The sequence below is a fragment of the Amphiura filiformis genome, chromosome 9, assembly GCF_039555335.1.
Source record: "Amphiura filiformis chromosome 9, Afil_fr2py, whole genome shotgun sequence".
NCBI lineage: Eukaryota > Metazoa > Echinodermata > Ophiuroidea > Amphilepidida > Amphiuridae > Amphiura > Amphiura filiformis.
Genome location: NC_092636.1, coordinates 26,247,589 through 26,274,059, shown reverse-complemented (window position 1 = coordinate 26,274,059; position 26,471 = coordinate 26,247,589). Strand labels below are relative to the sequence as shown.

General features: G+C 38.2%; 1 protein-coding gene across 2 annotated transcripts; it reads left to right on the top strand.

The window, feature by feature from the left end:
* The first annotated feature begins 199 nt into the window (after positions 1-199).
* On the top strand, positions 200-26,471 carry LOC140160796 (CWF19-like protein 2). 2 transcript variants are annotated; one of them, XM_072184102.1, is made up of 15 exons: positions 200-308; positions 4,426-4,530; positions 6,061-6,183; positions 8,282-8,467; positions 9,264-9,395; positions 10,358-10,570; positions 11,471-12,586; positions 13,321-13,560; positions 14,253-14,393; positions 15,538-15,747; positions 16,819-16,935; positions 17,690-17,845; positions 18,764-18,844; positions 20,365-20,466; positions 21,276-26,469. In XM_072184102.1, exons 1-15 carry the CDS (start codon positions 216-218, stop codon positions 21,432-21,434), a joined length of 3,174 nt encoding a protein of 1,057 aa, XP_072040203.1. In that variant the 5' UTR covers positions 200-215; the 3' UTR covers positions 21,435-26,469. The 2 variants fall into 2 exon arrangements, with proteins under 2 accessions (XP_072040203.1, XP_072040204.1); XM_072184103.1 differs by lacking the exons at positions 200-308; positions 4,426-4,530; positions 6,061-6,183; positions 8,282-8,467 and adding an exon at positions 8,474-8,602 and having other exon boundaries at positions 21,276-26,471.

The following is a 26,471-nucleotide window of genomic DNA, read 5'->3' as shown; positions in this document are numbered from 1 at the left end:
TTTTATGATTTCAAAATAAAATCTATGTATAAAAGAAATAATTCTGTGGAATTAACCATACTGAAAATAAATGCCATCTTATTTTTGTATAATTAAATGTAAAAAGTAATACATTAAAGGCTTTAAACTCGTTCATAATTCGCAGCTTACTAGCATACAAAATAAAACTCCCCCTTATCAAAATCGAACAAGCCAAGTCAATATATTCAATCAAAATGTCTGCGCCCTTGGTTGACTTCGAAAGTGAGAAAGTTTTGAAAGCAAAAAGAGATGAAAAGAGAAAGGCCAGGGAGGTTATTCTTCAGAAGGTATTGCTGAATAAGTTAAAGATCACATTGAATTCAAAACTTTGCGAATTAAGTGTATTTGGAGATTGAAATCCTAAATTTAGAATGCTGCAGAGTTGTACTTGTAGAAACTCAAGTCAAGACATGTGCAAGTGCTGCACTCAGCATGCAGTGCATGTACAGTATATAGGTATGCCAGGTGAATTCAAATTTGCCATCAAACTGCAACATTTTATATATCAAATTAAAGCCCTTGAGTAAAGAAAGCCAAAACTGAAAACCTTTTTGTCATAGCACTTTCCGTAGCAAAGTTACATTCTTGTCAAAGATTGACTTGAATCATCAAAAAGATTCAGCTAACAAAACAGCATTTTGGTGGTGTTTCTAGATCTTTAGTCTCATGATGAATGATAGCAGCTTTTCTATGTGGAACTGCTATCAATTTCCCTCTAAAATTCCATGTGCGAGTGTCTCATCACCATAAAAAATCATATATTTGGGTCAAGTGAAGTATAGACAACATATTTATGTAGGGTTCCTTGACCTAATTAAATTTCTATGTAAATTATAATATTATATGTATTGTGTTCTAGGCGAATTTGGCTGACTAGCAAATGTGTTAACTAAGGTTTGCCTGGCATACCTATACAGTATTCAGGGTTGCCAAAAGAATTCAGCCCGAATTGCGGGTCAAATAATCTAGGTAACCCAGGCAAACCGTAGTTAACACATTTGCTGGTCAGCCAAATTCGCCGACAATGTCAATGCATTTTTACATAGAAATTTAAAACTTGTGCCCGGAGAAAGAAACCTACATAAATATGTTTTCTATACTTCACTTGACCCAAATATATGATTTTTTATGGTGATAAGTCACCCGCACATGGAATTTTAGAGGATTTTGATAGCAGTTCCATTAAAAAAAGCTGCTATCGCCATGAGACTACGATCTAGAAACACCACCGAAATGCCGTTTTGGGGAATTTTGCTAGCTGAATCTTTTTGATGAAAGTCAGTCTTTACAAGATGTAACTTTGCTACGGAAAGTGCTATGAAAAAAAGGTTTTCAGTTTTGGCTTTGTTTACTCAAGTCCCCCAATTTTTTTTCTTTACCATTTATTGGTTTCTATGGGGCATGAAACTATCTGAAGTCGCGGGAGCCAATGTTGAAAAGTCACCCAAATTTGTTCTTAACTTGGCTACCAAATCGCGGGTTTGGCAACCCTGACGGTATTCTGTTGGTCGGACATCCGGGCCGACAATAGCACTGGAGTGAAAACAACATTCGCATTCACTGAACTCTGGAGTGTATCACAAGCTATCACACTATTGTACCAGGTTCGATATGCGATAGTTGTTTTCACGCCAATGCATGAATTGATGTGACGTGGCCCCGACCGAGAGAATAGACGTTCGCTTTTTCGTATGACGTATCTCTGACCTTGTAAAGCTGAATTTATACTCAATCGCTTTTGCAGAAAAGCGATTGTCACGCATGCTCAATGTTTACCTACAATGTACATTTCCAGAGCGTCGAGCCGATCAATCAATTCAAATCGCTGAGGCTAAAACGACCCAACCTCAACTTCTCAGTGATATCGCTTGGCACGCGAATGCGTCAACCAATCATATACAATGTGTGAAAGGTGAATTCAAATTTGCCATCAAACTGCATCATTTTATATATCAAATTAAAGCCCTTGAGTAAAGAAAGCCAAAACTGAAAACCTTTTTGTCATAGCACTTTCCGTAGCAATACACCTTGTCAAAGATTGACTTTCATCAAAAAGATTTTTTTGAAAAATTTGCTCTGCATCTCTTCTAGCTCGTCCACTATTCTCCTTAACAGCTCGACCGTGCTGTCCTTAAAATGTTGGGGGAGCGGTATGAACAGCTCTCCTTAATATACCCTCAAGGGGAGCTGTTGACAGCTCACCTAGTAGCAGAGATGCCAAACTTCCGATTTTAATCGGAATTCCGATTTTGTGTGTGTATTTCTCAACAAAAAAATCTGATTTTCTATAAAAAAAAAAGGTTGGAAACCATAGAAATACTGCTACTTAAAAAAAAAATAGCCAATTTTATTTTACAAAGTTGTACATTTTGATTACTTTTGCTTCTATTGAACAGTCAGGAACACATTGAATTAGTATACATTGCTAGCTGTTCAGTAGAACTTAAGTAATTAAAATGTACAACTTTATCCAACTTTGTAAACATAAATTGGCAAAATTTTTTTAAGTAGCAGTATTTCTATGGTTTCCAACATTGAATAACAAGTAATTTAGGGCATATAACTTGCTTTTTTGGCTAAAAATATTTTTTGAAAATTTAACAAAAAAATAGAGGGGGGGGGGCCTTCAAAAATGTGATGAATCATCGTTTTTATATTGCGCAATATATATATCCATTTCAGCCATGTAGGCCATGTTATTAGGCCAAAAAATACTTTGGAGAATGTCTCTCATGTACAAAAGTATAGGAAACTGAACATTTAAAACCACTTTTTTGGGATGAAGGAAGCATTTTTTCAAAAAAGTCTAAAACAGGTTTTTATGTTGAAAATGGCCTTTTGGGGGGCTAATTCTGCTAAAATTACCTGGGCTTAGGTACCTAATTTGCATATTTTATGGTATAATTTTGAGAAAACAAGCCTTGAAGAATATTACATGTGTAATAGATAGTCTTCAAGGCTGTTATCTAGGCAGCCCTCGAATTAAGGATCTGAAGGGGCACGGCAACTTTTTTAGGGCAAGTTGATAATTGCCGTGGATTTTCACTGAAAAGGCAAGGCAGCACGGCAATTTGTAATATTTCAAAAGGGCATCAAGGCAACTGTTGAAAATTTGAGAAGGGCACCAAGGCAATTTTTCAAAAGTGAATAGATGCAAATTACCGTCACTGAATTCGACACCAAAGTAAAATTCGACTCACAACTTTGCACTAAAACTAACCTGATTGCTTAAAAACCTGCTTTATAATACAGTTTAATTTACTTAAATTTGGCGATCCCTAGTTCTGAGCTGCAAAACTGACTCGAAATGTAGCGATGAAACAGCTGTAACTTTGGTAATAATATTGATCAAATTCGCGGGATAAAAACTATTTCGTGCAAAACATATCTAGAGATGGGCTCACATGTACAAGATAAGACGATACCGGAAGGGTATCGCCATCGGGAAGTCAATGTTTGATAATCGAAAGAACAGTTGATTTGCCCAGCGCTCAGATTTTGTTCACGACATCGACACGAGGTCGAGGAAGCTTTAGTTACTAACAGCGTTTCTGATTGGTCGATAGTACGTTGAGGGTATTTCTCTGACCAATCGAGAAAATGAAGTCAGATTTCTAGTAACCAGATAATGTATAAGCCGATGTGATTGGCTGAATATGTAATACGTAGGGGTAATGAATATTAATTCACAACAAACTATTGTGTATGTGATTGATAGCTGGGTTACGATGCTCAAAATAGCGATCGTGTTCAAGATTTTCGATTTAATTTTCCACAATTTTGCTGGGATTTAACCAGTACTTGTTAATGAGGGCTGGCCGGCTAGGGCACCCACGGCAACTTCATTTAGGGGCACGGTCGGCAAGTGACTGCCGTCGGTAAAGGACATATTTTGAGGGCATTGCGGCAATGGGGGTGGGCACCCACGGCAATATGCCGTCGGTGCCGTGGGTTAATTCGAGGGCTGTATCTAGGCTTGTTTTCTCAAAATAACCTTATTTTTTAATCCATTTGAATGTAAATTTACCCTCAGAAATGGTGTCTCCTGCAGTGTAAAATGTGTAGAAACCCTCTGGCTTCGAGGGGCTTCGCCCTGGATCCCACCAGGGGCCCCTCGACCCGCGGCCGTGGGGGCGGGACTTCGGTCGCTTCGCTCCCTACATTCGCAACTTTCAAGACTGATTCAGAAACATCCAATTTGATCTGTTCTACATGTATATTTATAAATTAAAAATTAAAAACCATGCAGTTGATTTTTAAAGATAAAAACGTACCGGTATGAGAAAATACAAAATATAAAGCCCTTATCTCAAGTTATCTGCATCCCGATCTTGTTAAATATATCTGACATCACTGGTTACCTTTGCAAAGACTGATGTTTTCTTTCATTGTTTCTTTCTTTAGGCCAAGAATGATTATGATAAGCGTGAGAGAAGAAAGGAGTTGGCTAAGGAAAGAGGAGATGATACCTGGATGCTGCCATCAGTTAACTTGAGACTTGAAGCTCAGGTTGGTATTCAACAGGAAAAACAAATGTGTTATTGATGTTGTTGGAAAGTTTGGTATGTTGTGGGAAATTTGACCTATTTACATTTTACAGTGTTATTGATGTTGTAGGAAAGTTTGGTATGTTGTGGGAAATTTGACCTATTTACAGTGTTATTGATGTTGTAGGAAAGTTTGGTATGTGGGAAAATTAACCTATTTACAGGGGAATGACTTTTTGTCCAGGCCTATATTGAGTATGATCAATGATGAAATAATCTCATGTGAAACAATGGATTGTACGAATTTGTAGTGTAATTTGCCAATCAATGTATGTTCTTGCTTATAACTTGACCATTTACAAGTGAAATGCTTGTATTGGTGTGTAATTACATTGTAAGGGTGGTCTTAATCTATACTCGGAAGATCATACTAATTAACTTTCCCAATGGACTACCAAAACATGCCACCTTCAATGTACAGCTGTGATTTTCTCCCAAATATATCATATAGATGTTTCACTTACCATTTCTTGTTTGGTCCAAACATGACCAGCACATGGTGAAACATTTATAGAACCCAGTTTTCAATCAACTGTGTATCAACTGAGGCACAATTTAGGGGAAGTTGAAAATGAGAAGAAAAAAATCCTCACTTTTTTCCTCACTCTTTTTGGAATGTGTTATATTATTTTGTGATGAAAAAAGTGAGGATTTTTTCATCACTTTGCATTATTTTTTTAATTTCTTATGTTTTTTATTGGTTTGTGAGAAAAAATTGAAGATTTTCTATCACTTCGCAAATTTTTCATATTATGTTGTGTTTCTTAATATTTTCTTGTGAGGAAAAAAAGTTTTATTGTCAGTTAGGACTAACTAAAGGATTAGGATTTAGCTATGTTTCATTTGGCAAAACAGGATAATATTTTTTAATCCAAAAAATTAGTTCTGTATTTTTCTGGAATGGGGAGTAGCCTTTCAACAAGGCTTTGCCTGGAGCCCTGTAGTGGGAGCGCCATCGTGCTCCTTGGTATGGATCGAGAGGTCTTTGACAAAGACTAGGAAATCACTAGTGAGTTGGTTCATTTCAGTGTTACACACATAAAGGTTTCATCGCATGGTGCATATTTAGGAGAAAATCGTTAAGCTGTTGACAACTAGGTTTATTTATGAAAGTTCATCTGTGTTGGTATAAATCATGATTTTGATTTAACTTTTGATCCAAACACAAGGAATTAATTCCTACCTTGGAATTTTCAGATGGTACTCCATCTTTCATCAGCGATGCCCGGAAGTTTCAGGAGGTGAGCCTAAGCTAAATTGATTCAGAATCAATCAAAGATCCCAAAATAACTTTCAAATCTTTGTTCTATGAGTTAGTCACGAACTCTACAGGCTGGTCTTCTACTACATCTGAAAATTCTGAGGTAGGAATTAATTCCTTGTGTTTGGATCAAAAGTTAAATCAAAATCAATGAGGTTTATTGTTTTTTGGGCATTTAATTGTTTGGACTCGCTCATAATTTGGCATATTTCTTTACATATTGTATATCAGGAAGAGAAAACTAAATCCAAAAAGCACAAGAAGGAAAAGAAGAAAAAGAAGAAGCATAAAAAGGAAAAGAAACACAAGCATAAGTCTAAAAATGACAGGGACCAGTCGTCAAGCTCAGACGAGGTAAGTGTCCACATTTTTCTCCACTTTGTTTTGAGAATTTAATTTTGTACTGTTGAAAATAGGCAATGCATTTTATGGGGCAGGCAAATTTGTGATTTTACCCAAGCATACCGTATTTGCTCCATTAACCGCCCAGGGTGCTTAACAAAGTCATTTTTGGTGGGCGCTTATTTTTTACATTGTTTAGGCCTACAATACGTAAAAAAGGCCCTTCATCATCATCAGTGTGTATGTTTCAGGCCATGGTTCAAATTTGCATGTTAGTTAAGGGAGGTGTAATGAGCGTGAACCTGGTTTGGATGCAGAGGGAGTGTGCCTGTAACAGACACAGCCACCAGAAAAGGACCAGCTCAGATCGCGCACCAAATAAGTTTGCAGTCCAGAACTTTCATTTTTTCTCAGCCTTGCAAAAAATAGGCAGAGGTGGGAATCGAACCCGGGACCTCGGTGTTGTAACACCTACTGTGTTACCACTGAGCCAACTTACAATCAGCTATGAGAAGTTTGATAGTAATCCTTGATATTGCTGAATAGAATAAATCAATACTGATAGGTCTATTTATCTAATGTACGATGTTATTCAAATTGGCCTATAAACTAGGAATATAATGTGAAATGACTATCAATCGATCAATCAATCAAGTTGTCAAGTTATCAACAATCAATAATAAACCGACGTAGGCCTATCATGGAATATTACTAACTAGGCCTACTAACTAATATACCAAATAAATAAAATAAATAAATAAGTCAGTAAATAAATAAATAGGCATAGGCCTAAATAAATAAATAAATACATAATGCAGAATGCAGTTAGTATTTTAGTTGCAAAATTCCAAACATTCTATTCACACATTCTATTATAATTTTCTGCTATACACGCAAAGGACCTGTGCCTTTAATATGTCCGCGCCTAATCAATAATGAGTCTTTCACCATGCTCACACACCATGTTAAACTATTGTATCCCTGCAAGTATAGTACTGACCAAGTCCTAACACCTCAATGAAATGGATGCTATAACGTACCCCATCAAGCGAACATATCAAGGTCATATCAGGGCGTTATACAAAGAATGGTCAAAGGTCAACGCTTTCCAAAGAAGTATAGTAATAGATGTAGACACAAGCTTTCGTATGGGAAACATAAACACATAGTCGTCAGCCGTGTGGGTTTTATGAGATTTGATACGGCGCTGAAGTCTATTGGCTGTCCCAAAATCAGTACCAGACCCGGTTTCCAGACGGCAATGTGTGTGTTGTTACAAGGAATGCAAACTCATTTTATCAATGAGTGAACCACATAGAGGAATACGACATCTATCGTGAGCCAATCTGCATTCTGTTGCCTGCAAAAGCCGACGATCAGGTAAAATTTCTAAAAGCAGCGTGACTAGATATTTGCGTTAATTTCATGATACGTGTAAAACGCATTGAAAACGCCAAATTGCAGTCATAAAATATATAATATTAGTAAATCACCCAATCGAATGTTAACGTAGGTATGTGGAAAAGAACTGCAATAACAATAACAAACTATGTGCCCAAAGAGTTGTCTTTGGCATGTCGCTTTTGAAATATGACCAAAAATATCAAATTTTGGAAAAACGCCCCAAAATTTAAAACAAACACGAACCTTCCAAAATAAATATATATTAGCACTCGTGCCCAGTCACTACCTGCCGCTGTGATTTGGGGGTAACTCATTGCTTCCCTCTCCAGATACCGAACTTCAAGGTCGCTCATACCCCAGCCCTTAATAAACTAATATCACAGTTTGCTTGTTGTAAAGTCACTGGGTGGGCGCTTATATCGGCATGGGTGGTTAATTAAATGAATACTGTACTACATATATGTACATACATGTATGCTGAGATTTAATTAATACACACAGTAAAACAAACTTATTAATTTTATGAACTATGTGTAGCATATTCAAAGATGACTTAAAAATTATTTTTTTAGCGATTTTTCTAAACATTTAAAAGGTTAACTATCTGTTGGTGTGCATGTTTAAACATGACAGGTCGAAAAAAGTATGTGTTTTTTTCCTTCCGATTCAAATCATTGCCTTGCATTCAATTCATTCATATCCGTAGGATTCTAGTGAAGAAATGGAGTGGGTTGTCAAAGGTACAGATGAACGTGTGGAATCAAACAAGCCTACCAAACAGTATGGTGTCACAATGCCACCACAAGCATACTTGGGAGACGACCTAGATACCCAGATGAAAGATGAGGATCCGGAGGAGAGAAATGAGGAGGCAGCATCTGCTGATGCAAAGGTAAAGTAGACAAACTCTGTCCAGTATGATGTAACAATGCCACCACAGGCATACTTGGGAGACGACCTAGATACCCAGATGAAAGATGAGGATGCGGAGGAGAGAAATGAGGAGGCATCATCTGCTGATGCAAAGGTAAAGTAGACTCTACATTGTAATCTCCTGCTTTTAATAAATTATTGAGGGCAGCGATAAGATGATTAGCGATGTCATCCCCATCTGCAGTAGGTGTGCAAGCCAATAATTATCCTGCCATCGTGTAGGCTGGAACACTGCCGTGTGGGTACCATACAGATTTGAGCTTCGGTAAAAGTGAATTCCCACAAAGTACTGGGAACTGGAAGGCGTATTGCTACAGATTGGAAGGGTCCGTGTATTGGGTTGATTTTTAATGTTATATAGACTACAGTACTAGTCGTTATCCATGGACCTGAGGGAGGGTCTACTCTGGTCCATAAACCATAAATAAGTTTTATTAGCAATCACCCAAACAAAACAGGTATAAAAAAAGTCAAAAGACAGATACACAGATATTAAATGTTGCTGAAAATATAATAAGTATAACATGTATAGAGAATTTAACATATTATGGATATGAGAAGTTAGCTGTCAGTATTTAACATGTTTAAAGAATGCCCCCCGCCCTCGACGTTCTGACCTGTCCCATCTTGCCAACCATCGCTGAAAACCTTTCCCAACTCCAGTCTTGACAATGTAGGGATCAATGACTGATAAATAGAAACCAAAATGGTGGACTCTGTTGTTTACACTCTTTCGTTTTCTTGTGATCTTTCAGTCTGTGCAGCAGGATGACTGGATGGCTAACCCATTCATGATGGCCACATATTCCAGAGATGACATTCGTAAGGAGAAAGAATCTGAAAAGGAGAAGGAAAGAGAAAAGAATTCTAAACTCGCAATGGATACTGTAAGTACTCACAACCAATTTTGGCTTGATGTTTTCTTCTTCTATCATGTCCTTTATAACTAATTGATGACATTCATCCACCTATCAACGCATATTTATGCCGAAGTGGTATTCTGCGGTAGGTCCTTGATGGAGCAAACCCCATCAAGTAATGGGCATTTCAGCATGTGTTGCTTTGATTTTGGTAGTTGCTGCTCCTGCCAAAAGTCACCTTGTTTCTGCTACGTTTAATTACAAAATATTTTATTTCAGTAAAAAGACAATATGTGACACGACCTGGTCCATGAGGGCCAAAAGAGGCATTTTTGACAATTGAGTTACTGTAATTATTACACATACAATAGGCTATCATTTACTGAAAACGCCAAAGGTCTAGCATACTTGGTTCTAAAGTTAGGAAGTGTTTTGATGTCTATTTTCTTATGTATTTTATAGTTTTTTACTCCCTATTTTTTCCTCTATCTCAACTTCAAATTTGCTGCCTTTGGCCCCCATGGACCAGATTGTGTCACATATCAACATTTCAAGGGGTATTTTGTGATTTTTACTAGCCCTTCCTTTCCTTTTGGGGTATTGTTCAATGTATAACCACAAGAAAGCGTAAAAAAAGTGTATCTTCAAAATGTCATTTAATCTGATCAAATTGTGAGTTATGCATAATTACAGTATCACAGCACCCTGTAGTCCACTGTGTAATTTAGGGCTGTTACCTGCCCAAAAATACAAATTGGTCAATGTCTTTGTCAAACTATAAAGTCTACAAGAAATTTTGTTCACACATACATCATGTAGTCCTAAGTTTCTAATGGTATAACTTCTTTAGAGTAAGTTGTTTGAAGGCTTGTCCTTGTAAAATGCTGTGGGACAAATGTAATTCAGGTCACCGATTCAAGTTAACTTTTGTTCAGAAACACAAATGCTGATCAGCTAACCATTCTTTGCTGTCTATTACAACATTTCAGCCTGGTACGTCAGTTAGAGAATTAAACCCATTCTGGAAGGATGGTGGAACAGGTCTTCCAGAAGAGAGTCCTTCATCACAGAAGAAAGCTCCTGCAAAAGCTGGTATAGGAGATTTAGGAGCAGGATGGTTAAGGAAGTCCTTCCAAAGGGCAAAAGAAATGGCTGAGGAGCAAGGAAGATCTATTGAAGATGTGGCAGCTGATAAATGGGGGGTAAGTCATATCAGTGGTGTAGTCACATGAGGTGCCTGGGGTACTGGTCCCCCTGGTACCGATGGTCCATTGGCACATCCAGACCCTGGAGTTCATTTTGCCACATGGTAGTAAAAGAATTCTTTGATGATAATAATAAGTTTTTATAATAAAACAGTAAGAAGACTCTTGATGATGTGAAATTGCCTGTAAATCATAAAATCTGTAAAAAACACTGAAAAGTAAGCAACGACAAGGATATTGTTTCTATTTCCCCCCTCTAGTTCTGGAACTGGTTTATATTTTTGGGCTGTTGGTACAGTTTTTATATTCTGCACCCCCCCCATCCTACCTATAACCAGCAGACCTCATACCTGGCAGTCTCATGAACATTCTTTATAATGGACAGCAAAATATTAACTGTATTAAATTGCTGTGAATATTGCTGAAGTAAAGTCAAATGGTCTCTTTCGTTACTGAACAGACCTGTATTACTATCATTTGATGTGCTCAGTAGGATTACAGGTATAATTGTATTGTGATACGAGGAACAGATTAATAATGATCATGATAAATCTATCCTCTCTATTTTGGATAATGTACAGTTGTACACTTTCCAAATTTTTTCCCAATGGAAAGGGCCAATCTAGTTGAAATCCATATACCCCTTATGGACGACATGACCCTAATCTTTCCCAGAGGGGGTGTACATTTCAAATGGAGTCACCCATTCAGGTAGTCCCAAGGTTATGTCTTCTGTAGGGGGGGGGGGGGTATGGATTTCAACTGGAATAACAATCTATCATATTAATCCTTTTTTGTGACAAAAGTTTCACTGGTTTTAGAGCATGTTATCTGAACTCCAAATAAACCTCTACATGCCTCATATTTACATGCATTTCTCTCCTTTTTTAAAAACAGTCATTGGAAAAATACTACGAATTATTAGCAGAAGCGGAAGGTGCTGAACGTCACTCGACTGACAGACGTAGGGGATCATGGAACAGGAACAGAGATAGATACGGTGGTAGATCCTATGATAGGGATAGAGACAGACCGAGAGACAGTTATGGAGCTAGGGACAGTGATAGATATAGTAGAGACAATCATGAGAGTAGAGATGGAGGTAGCTACCAGGGCAGGCAAAAATCAGATGATTATCAACAGAATAAAGATCAAGGAAGAGAAAGAATGTTTAGTAGAGACCAGAGTAGGTATGGCAACAGAGATGCTAGTAAAGAATCTTCATCTTCTAGGAGAACTTTTATGAAACCAGGTGATGATGATAGACACTCAAATGACAGAGATGCTGATAAATATACTTCATCATCGTCTTCTAGGAGAACTTTTATGAAACCAGGTGATGATAGCAGATCATCAAGTGATCGAGATGCTAAAAGAGATGCACCATCATCATCTTCATCATCTTCCAGGAGAACTTTTATGAAACCAGGTGGTGATGATAGACCCTCAAGTTACAGAGATGCTAACAAATATACTTCATCATCATCATCATCTCCTGGGAGAACTTTTATGAAACCGTCAAGTGATGATGATAGATCAGCAAGCACGAGTAGTTCTCTTAGGGATTATAAAAGTATGTTCAAGAAACCTGGAGACGATTCATCATCAGCTTCGATGTCTCATGGTAGAGGCTCCTCCTCCTCTGCTTCAGCAAGTGTGTTGCCTTCTTGGAAGAAGGCGGCATTCAAAAAGCCAGGGGAGTTAGATAATATTAAAGATAGAACATCTGATAGTAAGGCATCTGGAACTCCGGCATGGAAAAAATCAGAATCAAGAACAACTGACAGTAAAGAAGATGATAGGTCTCGTACCAAGAAAAGGCATTCCTCATCATCCAGTGATAGTTCAGGGTCATCCAGCTCTTCTTCCAGTGAGGGTGAAGATGAGAGTGATAAGAGAAGAAAGAGAAGCCCAACCCCACCTCCACCGCCACCTCCCGTGAAACTTTTGAGTGAAAGTGAGATGAATCAGCTGGGTGCTAAGATTGTCAAGGCCGAGCTCATGGGAAATGAGGTAATTATAATACCGTAGAATTCTGTTACAATAGATTGCTCTTACAATAATACATGTTTGTTTCAGTAGTAATATAGTTGCTCAAACTTGCCAAATAAGGGTGTTTTTTTAAGACAAAAGAGACAAAAGGCAGACACCCTCCACAAAAACATTTGCAGTTTGAGCATTTTGTTTCATAATACTTGCAAACAAAACCTAGAATAAAACCTAGAACATGTGCAGAGAGCTGTTATATTCATGAAATACAATCTTAACATTTTCACTCAAAAACTGTGAGGAATCGGTCAGTTTTATAATCCAGTTAAACCTTTTTTTTAAAACTTAAGTGTTAATATGTGTCTTTTCAAAAATGGGTATCGCATAAATTAGCAATTTTTTTTGTGGTTTTTTGACAACAAACCTTATACATTAGCAGATAGGCAAGGTCTGTTTGACCAACCTTTAACATTAGCAGGTAGGCGAGGTCTGCTTGTTCTCTGTTGACAAGCGGCAGTCTTCAGTAAACGGCTCTTTTCAGAGCCACCAGTAGGCAAGGGGCGGCCAACATGTCTCATTCTTAGGTACTTTGTCCTGAAGAAGTCAGAGCTGCTCCTGACAAAAGCATGACAGTTCTAAACTTGTCTGATGGCGAACCCGCTAAAAACTTACCAATTCTTTGACATAATTACAATGGGGTCATCTTGAATTCTAGCAAATATCAACACAATGCTTTTAAAATGCATTTTAACTCACAGGCTTTAGCTCAGAAGTTAAAAAACAAGCTCGAAGCATCACGACAAGCCAAGGCCAACCAACCAGCAAGACCAGCATCTCAACCAGGAAAGATGAGGAGAGATGCCAAGGATGAGGGAGCATCATCAGGTGATGATGAGGTGATACTGACAAGGACTGATAGGAGCGGTCAGAGCTGGCCCTTACCAGACAGGACTGTACCGGCGGAGATGAATACAGGACGCAGGAAAAAGAAGCAAAAGGTAGGTACAACATGCCGTGATTCTCATTTACAATGTGCACACAGGGGTGTGATTTGTCTGGAATTTTCCAGTTTTTCCGGATTTTATTTGACCAAAATTTACACAATTTTATTGATTTGTAGCCTGTTTTAGGGTATTTTTGCCCGATTTCATGCTGTTTTTCTGGATTTTTTACTATTTTCTGGATATTTCACAAGCTTTGAATCACATCCCTGGTGCACATTTTTGCGTTATTTGGGTATCGGAGGCCTCGGCTAGTGGTGGGGTAAAGTACAATGTTTGTAGTGGTTTTACTGCAATATTTAAAGGGTTTCTAAGTGTTGAAAAACCTTTGAAACAAACAAACATCTTTGATACTAGGTACAACAGTTTTATTAACTACACTAGACCAATGAGAAAAGGCTTGCCAGAGTATGTTTTAAAAAAATTAAGGAAACCTACTGGAATAATACCCTTGCACCTTACCTTTTCTTACTGTTTTCATTCAGGCATTTTAATCTCCATTAGCTAAATGGAGATGAGTCTTTGTGGCACTGAGTCCTTTATTGACTATGTTTGTACATTTACTTATTTGAATATACACCTCATGCTCAAATGCAATACCTTTCTGGGAAAAGGAGCACTTTGAATTGAGTCTGATGTCTGTCACCAGATGATTTGGATGCTAAGCATTTTGTTTCTTCTCTCGTCAGGTTGTTACCCACGGCAAATCTGGTCAACGAGAACGTTATTTTGGAGATGATGATGAACTGGATCTGAAGACGCTCGTCCAAAGGGAGAAGATGAGCTCAGCTGAAGACCAACAGAAGGTGTTTGCAAGAATGGCAGCAAAGGTAAAGTCATTTGTTTTTACCGCTGACAATTTGTATTATGTGATTTTGATTGGTTACAAAGAAGGCTATATATCAACCAGAAATATGTTAAGAGTGGTCACCAGGACTGAAGGGGATGCAGGATTAAGGTTAGAAACCCTAAGAGGTCTAAAAGCTTAATTTTGATTTGTTGCTCAGATCATGATATCATGATTATCCAATCAGAAGCACTGTAAGAAAGGCAGTAGTACCCATGGATTAAATGTGTTGTTCATGTGTTGTTCACATCAGAGATTGATCTCATGCTTGATCCGCTATAAAAAAAATATTTGTTCAATTATGTTAAGGGGTCGGTCACCCACCTTTGCATAGTATTTTTTGTGGGACCTGAGAGCACATCAGAGACACCAAATTGCATTCTGAATACAAGGAATGCCTTACTGATATCAAATAATTCTGATTTTTTTATAAAAATATGCGATATAATACAAATTTTTTCGCAAATTATTAAAAATTGATATTTTTTATATTTTTGACATCTTGAAAGTAAAATGTAATGATATGTACTTAGAAATTTCAGGTTTTTTGGAAAAAATGTATATCTTCAGTGCGAAAGGTCAAACTATTCATACGATGGACTGCTTTTCCTCCCAGCTATATATACCCTTAAAGCACATATTATTAGATTTAAATAAATACAGGTGAGGTAAATCATCCACAGTAAAGTGCTCAACCAAGAAGGGAGCTGGAATACATTTAAAATAGACTTGGTGATTTATTAAAGCATTATTTACAATATTGTTTCATGCAGGCCAGTCGAAACAGATCTACACTCATCAGAATCGGCTTCGACTGGCCTGCATGAAACAATATTGTAAATAATGCTTTAATAAATCACCAAGTCTATTTTAAATGTATTATTAGATTTATAAAGTTTGCTACAAGGACTTGTCAAAAAATTTGTATTATATTACAAATTTCAAACAATCAAAAAATGTTGATATCAGAAGGATGTTCCTCATATTCAGAATGCAATTCAGTGTGTCTGATGTGCTCTCAGGTCTCACAAAAATACTGTGCAAACATTGCAATCCGAGCCAAGAGTAGAATTATTGTTTTCTCACATATGATCCATAAACAAAATAATTTCTTAATATATTTGCAGTCTATGGATAAAATTAACATGGACTACACCTTAGATGACATGTTTGTATCGTCCGCTGCTAAGCAAGAATCTAAAGCTCAAACAGAAGAGCGGGAGAGATCCAAGGCTATCGCGGAGCATCGTCGTCTGGCGGCATCACTGAGCAAATGTCCTATGTGTATAGACAGCCCGGATATGAAGAAGCATCTTATTATTGCTCTAGGAATGAAGGTATGCTATCAAGGGTCATGATAACGTTGAATCACTTTTAATTTTCCTTTTTCCCTAACATACTACAAAATACTACAGTGCCAAGCCACTTTGCTTGCATGAACCCCATTTGATGTGATGCGATCACTCTAAGTCGTTTATATGCACCGTCTCATTGGCCAGGCCAGAAAAATGCCTGTGGCTACCAGTTGCCGACCTCTTGCTTGGCACACAATCCTGACTAAAACAAACAACTTTTCTCTTCCATTCCTTCCTTTTGTCCTTCCTTCCTTCCGTACATGCTTCCTACCTACCGTCCTTACTTACTTCTATCTACCTATCTACCTTGGATTACATTTTTGACTGCTACATGTAAGAAACTCAATCATCCTGAAAATATATACCTTTCATTCTGACCTGTTACCATTCTCTGCGCAAAGACCAATAAGTGAGTACTGTACAATATACCTGTAATTACCCAATTGTTACAATGCTGTGTATGCTTATTATGGGTCACACAGTGTCATTGCCCCGATATCTTCATGGCAGAAATCGCCATGGTAGGTTGAATCCACAGCCATGCATGGCCATTTTGTTCCGACCTTTGAGACGCATAATGAGCCGAGGGACATCCGACTAAGGCTACTGATAATAGCCTGGTAATTGACCTCTCTGTGTGTGAGTGAGCATGTATACGCCATGATGAGGTCAATGGTCATCTGCTTTTAGACTGCCTCCACGGGAGTGAATGCAGCTAGCCTACGCTGGGCTATAGTTCGGCACATATAAAATCATATTATTTTTGTCGGTTTTTGAGTTCAAGACGCACGCTTCTTTCTCAAGATGCTAGCTAACGACTATCATATCCGTTGAACACATATATTCAAGTGCAAGGAACAAAATCTGGCTTCCTTAGACTAAATCAATTACGAGAGATATTCATCATTTTCTACCCCGGTATCCAAAGATTTATCGTCTGAATATCAAATCATGCATAGCACATTCACGTGTATTGATCCCGGGTATTCATTTCAGTGTCTCTGCTGTATAATGTAATTATTAACTGGGCGATGTCGGTGTGGGTCATTTCAGGTGTACCTGTGCCTCCCAGCAACAAAGCCCCTAACTGATGGTCACTGTCTGATTATACCAATGCAACATAGCATAGCTAGTACTGGGTTAGATGAAGATGTATGGAATGAAGTACAGGTAAGTCTCCACAATTTCAGGAATAAGATTTGCATAAACTTAATAAGTCTGCCCCATTAGAGTGAAATATGACGTACACCAAAATGCATGCAGGGATTTTAAGTTTTCTGTGTTTTTTTGACGGATTGCCATTTCTGGATCCGGAAATCTGGAATACATTTCCGGAATTGGATGATGATATTTCATTATAAAAAAGAGCAAAAAAAAGTGGGGGCGGGGAAGGGGTTATACCCTCATAGACTATTCCCAATCCCTAGTGTTCACCAAACAGATAGTGCTCCAATTCACTTCACTTGCACCGTTTTAGGGTGTTTTTTCTAACAGCTGCTTAAATCCTAAAATAAAATAAATACATTTGGGAATTTGGCAACTGTCACGTTTTTACATTACCTTTGAACTTTTGAAGTTCCTGAGATGGGGGCCATAAAATTAATAGAAACAAATTTGGAAATGATTTTTTTTTCAACATTTCTGAAAATGGATGATGAAATTTTCTTAGAAAGTACAGTATTGGACTATTCTAGTTGAAATCCATACACCCCTATGGAAGACCTTAATCTAATACACAGGGAGTATGAATTTCAAATGGGGTTACCTGAATGGGTGGCTCCATTTGAAATTGACACTCCCTATGTGGGAGATTAAGGTCATGTCTTCCATAGTTGGTGTATAGATTTCAACTGGAATTGCATCCCTGCTAAATTAAAGTTCCCTTTGTTCTGCAATCTTAATAGATCCTGCTGATCTTTTCCAGATTTTCCGTAAAGGTCTGACCAAGATGTTTGAAGACCATGATCAAGATGCCATTTTTCTAGAAACCTGCATGAATCCCAAGAAACAGAGGCATATGTGTATAGAATGCGTACCAGTACCAAAGGAGACGGGTGACCTGGCACCAATATACTTCAAGGTAAGGGAAAGCCTGTAGGATAAAGTTACCATTGTAGTATGGATAAGTGGAATTGTTTGTTGCACAGTCAAACAGAGTACCGCCTTAATATTGCCCTGTGTGTAATGGTATATTGCAGGGACTGTCTTTTGGAATTTACAGGAGAGCATTAAATAGCTCTTCTGGAGCCTTATAGAGCTGTTTAGAGCATTTACAATTTAATGTAAGCAGAGAATGGGTAACTTAGGAGACCTAAAAATCACTCTCCTATATCAGATTTAAGGAGAGCAGTAGAGAGCGATTGTTCTCGCTCTCCTCAAAAGGCAGTCCCTGATATTGATTTTTTTTGGTTTGTCACTCATAGGAAGGCAAAAAGTGTACCTCCCACAGGCTAAATATTTGTTTAATGATTAGATGGAATGGATGTATCCTTGAATGCTAACCTTTTTAAGGCATCTACGGTAGCTGGATCTATTTTCGGAGCATTTTTAGTCTCTGGTGGTATGTGGGAAGAATGTCTCGAAGACATGTGTGCTACATTATATAGCATGTCATTGATGTTGTAGACCTAGCCATAACAAATTCCATACATTAACACGTCGGTTCTGTTGATGTTTATTTTTGAGGGAGGTCCTCTCGAGATCTTGACGATGAATGGCAGATACACTCTGGGGCGGCCATATGTGTCGGTAGATTTGATCTAACTAAAACTACTTCTGTGTATTTAGCTTCTGAATGCGTTAAAGCCAGGGACAACCATCACCCCACTGACTACCATATCAGAAGATTTCAAAGAAATCAATTCCATCGTAGTTTGCCCGTGGACATGTATTATGTGTTATGTGTTAATACATGGATTGTAAATATGCTGTAAAAATTTTAATACACAAAACTCTTTCTTTGGTCAAGTTAATAATCACAGGAATTATTTTGTTGCAGAAAGCCATCCAAGAATCCGAGTCAGAGTGGATGCAAAACAAGAAGCTGATAGACACTCGCAACAAGGGATTGAGAAAATCGGTAAGAAATAAGCCCATTCCATATTTGTATGTGTGTGTGTGCTCAGAAGTCAATATGTGACATGATTAATGGGAATGAGTCGCATGTCGGCAATTTTTAATTAGAGGCGGTTAACATCATTTTCTGGCTACATTTTGATGCAAACCCTACCAAAATCACACATCAGGTTACCGAATTAAGCAATTCATCAAAATCGGACATCCGGTTGCCAAGGTATAGCAATTTATCAGTGGCTTAAAACAATATAAAACAAAAGAATTTGAACACTGTTTTTGCCAATATCTCAAAAACGATTAGCGACATCCCGACTCATTCCCCTTGATCATATCACATGTTTGCAAGCATTACACCACCCTTCTACGTATGTGTATATACTCTGTGGGGCAGGCTAGCTGAACACCTGCCTATGCCACAACCAAACTTGAGGTGAAATCTAAGCATAAGGGGCTTAACTTTTCTCCCATAGATAGAACAGAAGTTATGTTTCCCTACAGAGCTTTTACAGTCATGCAGGTTTGATTGGTAAGTTCCCTGAACAAGTGAGACTCCTTACACTTGTAAACTAGCTAGCTAGCACTTGCAGGATGTACATTGTGGGTGTATTTTGGCATTGTGGGGGTACCCCACAGAATTAGAGAAGGAGAACCGGGACTCCCTATACCGCCACGCACAATCGAGCCGTCAGCTATGGGGAGAAAATTGGGGGTATTCGGGTCCTTGCCGACGGTGCGCGGAGACGAACGAAAACAATTATGCGTCTCATCTGAAGCGTCTTGGTACTCGCGTGCAGGTCGCGTCAAGTGCGTCTGTCAAATGCGCCCATCATCCATGTCGCGCTTGCATGACAACGAATGCCTCGAGCGCATTCCGAGGGAAACCGAATACCCCCAATTTTTGCTCCATGCCTGTATCAAGACGGCGGTCGAGTCCTGGTTCTCTGGTTTTAATTCTGTGGGGTACCCCCACAATGAAGACATCTGCAAATGGCATTTTAGGGCCTCTAGAGGGGGTAGGGGTAGGTATTAAATATACCCTCAAAGTGCCACCATCAGCCACCCCCCACAATGAGGGTCAGAAATTCGCAACAAAGTGCGATTCTCCAAGTGGAATTTTGTAAGAATCCATGGATTCTCGCCATATAACTTTGTATGAAAAATTGAAATATTTACGAGAATCCATTTAGATTCTTGCAATTTTGTTGACGAGAATCTTTGCGAGAATGGATTCTCAAATTCTCATCGAATTTCTGATCCTGACAATGTATGTTCATACCTTTGTTGTACCAATAAACATACAACATACACGAACCCTATGGGGTTACCCCCATAATGTACCTCCTGTAGGTATCTTTACGATGTGTGTTTTTGATACAGAGGGTTTTCAATGGATTCATGATCAGAAAAGTCCTGTTGTACACTTCCAAATATCTGCCGCACACTTCCATTTTTATTCAGTCATATATGACTAGTACCTCATGAAAACAATATATATTTGATTTATTTACTTGTCTCGTCTTTCAGGTACCCACTGGATTCCCTTATTTCAGTGTAGACTTTGGACTGGATGGAGGATTCGCTCACATCATAGAAGATGAACAGCTATTCCCTCACTACTTTGGCAAGGTAAGAGCAACGAATCTGTCATCTGTTAAAATGCAGTATGATATTTTGCGACTTTTTAGTGAGCAGATAAATATTCATAGAAAGACATTGTCTGCTGTGCTGTTTGCTCATAGATCTCACAAATTCTGCATATGAACCAAACACATAAAAAAAAAGCATTACCCCATTTATTACGAAGCAATAAATCAAAATCTATGCATCAGTGATGATCACATTTTGAAACTGATGGCAAGCAAAAAGAAATCAATTTTACAGGCATGAGAATTTTCCATTTTACAATGGAAATCTGTTTTATTTTCATCAAAATTTGTGGTGTCCGAGTTAAATATGAATTCGAAAAATAATTTTTTTTGGGGGGGGGACGGTGAGGGGTCTCAACTTGTATTTCCAGTCATGACCTAGAATTCTTTTCTTTTTTTAGCAGTTATTTTACTCTTTATTTGTAGTAATTGTATTGAAATGAAAAACAAAAATATTAGTATAAAATCACCTAGAACAATGTAAATCAGAAATGGTTTAACCATATACGGCAATTGTCCTATATGAGCTGGCTGATAAAAACAAGAACTAACTGGATTTTATTTTACTTGATTAATCTCAGAAATCTTTTTCTCCTGAAAAATCGGTCGTAAACTGTTGTGTTCTGTACAATGCAATACAATGCGATTTTTAAGGCAATTCGCCATTGCTTGTGAGATTGTTACCGTGTATCAGCGCTCACTCGCTCACCGATTTTCAGCAATTAAATCCCGATATTCAGTTAGGACAATATGCCTATAAATTGTTGTTAATGTTGTTTGTCTCTGCAGGAAATCATTGGAGGTATGATGGATGTAGAGCCCATGTTATGGAGACGCCCTCACAAACAGAATTTCAAGATCAACGTGAAGAAAGTGCTACAGTTTGCCGACTGGTGGAAACCTTTCGATTGGACTCAAAAATTGAAAGATAATGGAACAAGATGGTGAAGTATGAGCTCCAAATTTAACCACCAAGTGTTGGTTGTATACACTGTAGTTTTCAAAACGGTTTTATGTTCGCAAAATTTCACAACTGGACAAGGAGACGCGAAAATAAAAACTTACAAAATTTATATAGACAGTTACATAATACTGCTCAGTGCCAGAAGGTTAAATATCACTAATTATGTATTACACAGGTTTCAATGGGAAAATGCCTAATTTCGGGTGGAATTTTCTCATATTCAGAACTCTCACAGTATGCCACTAATATCAGGTGAAACTATATGATTTAGATGCCAAATGATCAAAAACTCAACATAGGTTGACCTGAGACTTTTCTTGTTTTAACACACTGAACTGTAAACACCTTAAAATGGCAGTGCGCCCTCGAAGCTGAAAGTTACAATATGGTAGGGCGAATATTTACTAAAACCGAAGCATGCGTATGAATTTTGGTACTATTACAACAAAAAATGTCATATAATGAGAGAAAATATACCATTTTGAAGCATCAAACCCTAAAAAGTACTTTTTTGGCTATATAACTTGATCAATTTCAGCGATTTTAATGCAGTCTTTTCAGATACCAAGCAAACAAATAGTTACTCGTCGTATTTCCATGTATCGCCCAGGCCTATTAGTGGTATGTAACCAGAAGTGGGTAAGTGCAATAGCTGCCATGTATAGCTGCCATGTGTAGATGAGTACAATATGCTGTGCTGTGCACTTATCAACTTCTGGCACTAAGCAGTCAATATTGGCGGTTGAATGATTAGAAGGTTGTAAGTGCATAGTAATAACAAAGCACTTGCAATCTTCTGACTAAACAAGATATCACCAAGGTCTGATGAGATTTGGCTCAAAGTTTGTAGCCATTTACAATTTATAAGTTAAAGGAGGATTTTGTGATCCTAGCATTCTCTTTTTATGACGTTTTTCAGTAGATTCCGATTTTGCGTTTGGGAGTTATGCCCGATTATGTGTATTGCATTGCTCCATCCAGTGGCGTAATTTAATTCTGGTATACCAGAACGAAATTCAAATTTGACGATATTTTTGCTAAACGAATCAATCTGCAAGAAATTAAGAGTGGTATCCACTCTGAAGTGTATTTAATGAATGATGTTTGTCAGCCAACTGTAAGATGTTGATAAACTTCATCCAGTCTAACCAATGAGTTTATAAACAATATGATATTTATTTACCAGTTTGTTAATATGTATGATGAAGGGCAATAGCTGCTATACCTACATTGGACAATTTCTGTATTATGTGATGCGATCAAGCAAAATCAGTCGGAACTCGGAAATATTGATTTTGAGATAAAGTCAAACAAAGGAAATATTTCCCTTTGTTTCCTCCTGTTTTGGAACCTCTTTAATTGCTCATATCTTTGGAACTGGTTTTTCAATTTCAATAGGATTTTCTGCAAAATGCAGCTTTGCAAATGCTTTTTACTATCCTATAAGAAACTGAAAATTTAATATTTCCGAGTTCCGACTGATTTTGCTTGATCGCATCACATATGACACCTGGCAGCTATTGCAGATGGGGCCTGTTTGCACTAACCTCTGGGTATGTAAATTGTTGACGTGCAAATGGTGGGCAATGATAAAAGCATTTTAAGATATGTTGGTAGATGCTTTGAAGATTGTACATGAAAGAAGATTTCTGTTTTTAATTTAACTTCCATTGGCTTAGGTCATCAAACCATTCAGTCAGGCTGAATCACCTGGTTGCAAAGATAAGTTGAGCCCAACTCATGAATTTGCTGCCATAGTGCATGTTAGTAACCATTGGTTACTGCTCCAAGCCTGGGCTCATACACCTGTTCCGAATTTTGATATGCCACAGGCTTTGTGTTGTGATCATATTCTAGGTCATACTCCTGTAGGGACTATTTTTTCCATTTTTACCAGGCACATACTTTGCAGCCAAGTGCATTTATTTATTTTATTCATGTATTTATTTATATTTTAAAGAATGACCAATGCTTTCTATTCTCCCTAATGATAAGTTGCATAGTGGCTGTACTATTTGGGTAATACAGTACTCTCCTTTTGAGGAAACAGGACGCTTTACTGAAGTATTGCTAACTTAGTAGCTGTTGCCCAAGCCAGTGGTATCCAGTGTTATATAGTACATGATGACATACCAATAACTAGAGCTGTAAAGCCCTCGAATTAAGGGGCACTGCAACTTTTTTAGGGCAAGTTGATAATTGCCTTGGGATTTTCACTGAAAAGCAAGACAGCACGGCAATGTGTAATATTTCAAAAGGGCATCATGGCAACTGTTGAAAATTTGAGAAGGGCACCAAGGCAATTTCTCAAAAGCGAAGAAAACACAAACAGTATGATAGATGATTTGAGTGCTAACAGAATTGTTTTAATAACTCTACCCCAATAATAGGCTGGCCATTAACTTTGGTATCAGTTTGACTTTATTCTTTTCAAATTTCAATATCAATGATATCAAAATTGACATTTATGCATTGTTAAGGTTTCTAGGTTCTTATATCATTGGACTATTGACCATTAAAAAAAAAAAAAAAGGTTTGTTTGTCCATAGAGGCTTATGAAAAAGTTGGGTCGTTAGGTCGGATTTTTTTTTATTGCACTTGAAACTGACAATTTGAAGACTGGTAAATAAGTCAAAACACACAGCACTTTTATTGGTTTAATTCTTGAGATGGTTCTGCATTTTATACTGTTCCTTTTCTTTGCATTTTCTTTCTTTAAATTATACTAACCACTGTTAACCATGAATGTTGTCAGTGCTGGGCTATTGCGTTCCGTAGTATCTATCAATTGCCATGGTCCGGTTTCCGATTTTGCCACTTCCACACGGAACAGGGTTAAATTTCTGTCCAGCGGTTGCAACGAATCATATAATTCGCCTAATGTCTGCGTGACATTGTAGGTGCGAATTGTGTTAAGAAGTATTTTGGCACCATGTTTTACTAGCACATTCCACACAAATTCCACACGACCACGGTCGCCTTGACTCGCCGCCATTGTTGTGATGAACATGTTTAGAAAAATTACAATGTGCGGTTTACGTAAATGAAGCTCAAACATGAACATATACAGGTTTAAAAAATAAAATAAAACATGGTATTATTTTTCTAAAACATATGCGTCATCATCTTTATAAACTATTATTACGATAAATTTATGGAAATAATAATGTTTTTAGAATTGAATTGTAAATATGCAGCAAATTGCTGACTCGGCGATGTATTAAAATCTGTACATCAAATATACGTTGTACGCACTAGAAATATACAGAATTTCATGTCATTGAAAAGTGCATTGTATTTTTACACAACAGCGACGAAAATACAACAACAATACGAAATGTTGGAACTGAACTCCACAGTCTCCACCTAGACTCTGTAAACATCCAAATACGCATGGGTACAGATATTAATATTTCTGTTTTCCCAAAATTTACTTTGTAGATGCATTTTTGAAAAGAAAAATATTGAATTTAAAAAAAAATTGGTCGAGACCAGGGTACACGGTCGGTCGGACGAGGACAAACAAACAATTTTTTTTGTTGGCCTTAGGAGTACGACGTCGCACAGCTTGCCACTTGGCAACAGCTCTCCCAGGATCAAATGCCTCACACGATGGACCATCTACACAAATCCTGAGGAGGATCTCAATATAGTTTCCTGGGTTAGGCTGAATCCCCAGTCACCCAAAAACCTTGGCAACAGCTCTCCTAGGATCAAATGCCTCGCACGATGGACCATCTACACAAATCCTGAGGAGGCTCTCAATAGTATCGTGGGTTAGGCTGAATCCCCAGTCACCCAAAAACCTTGGCAACAGCTCTCCCAGGATCAAATGCTTCACACGATGGACCATCTACACAAATCCTGAGGAGGCTCTCAATAGTTTCCTGGGTTAGGCTGAATCCCCACTCCCCAGTCACCCAAAAACCTTTGCAACAGCTCTCCCAGGATCAAATGCCTCACACGATGGACCATTTACACAAATCCTGAATAGGCTCTCAATAGTTTCCTGGGTTAGGCAGAATCCCCAGTCACCCAAAAACCTTTGCAGCAGCTCTCCCAGGATCAAATGCCTCACACGATGGACCATCTACACAAATCCTGAGGAGGCTCTCAATAGTTCCCTGGGTTAGGCTGAATCCCCAGTCACCCGAAAACCTTTGCAACAGCTCTCCCAGGATCAAATGCCTCACACGATGGACCATCTACACAAATCCTGAAGAGGCTCTCAATAGTTTCCTGGGTTAGGCTGAATCCCCAGTCACCCAAAAACCTTTGCAACAGCTCTCCCAGGATCAAATGCCTCACACGATGGACCATCTACACAAATCCTGAGGAGGCTCTCAATAGTTCCCTGGGTTAGGCTGAATCCCCAGTCACCCAAAAACCTTTGCAACAGCTCTCCCAGGATCAAATGCCTCACACGATGGACCATCTACACAAATCCTGAAGAGGCTCTCAATAGTTTCCTGGGTTAGGCTGAATCCCCAGTCACCCAAAAACCTTTGCAACAGCTCTTCCAGGATCAAATGCCTCACACGATGGACCATCTACACAAATCCTGAGGAGGCTCTCCATAGTTTCCTGGGTTAAGCTGAATCCCCAGTCACCCAAAAACCTCTTAATGAAGGAGAACTGGCGCTCCACTTGAGCTGTAGCTGCGGGGATTACCAGCATTATTTCCACCAAATGAAGAACATTCTTATATCGCTGGACCTCGTCTGGTGAGGAGAGAATATTACGCCAAAGATTAGATGTGTTTAATTTTTTGTTATGTCTGAAGATGTCCGATTTGCTGTTAGTTTTAGGGCTGGAGCTGTGTTCAGTCATGCATTGGCCTAGGCCAAGCAAGGCCAACAGTAGTACAGTCATGAGCATGTTGAGAGGTTTAATATTGTCATACTTTTGGGGTCAATGAATCAATTTTGCCACTAGCACACACAACACATTAAGTCTAATGAATCTGGATACTCAAAACGGCCAGATACTGATTCAATTTTATAGTCTCAAAAGTGCCAAAT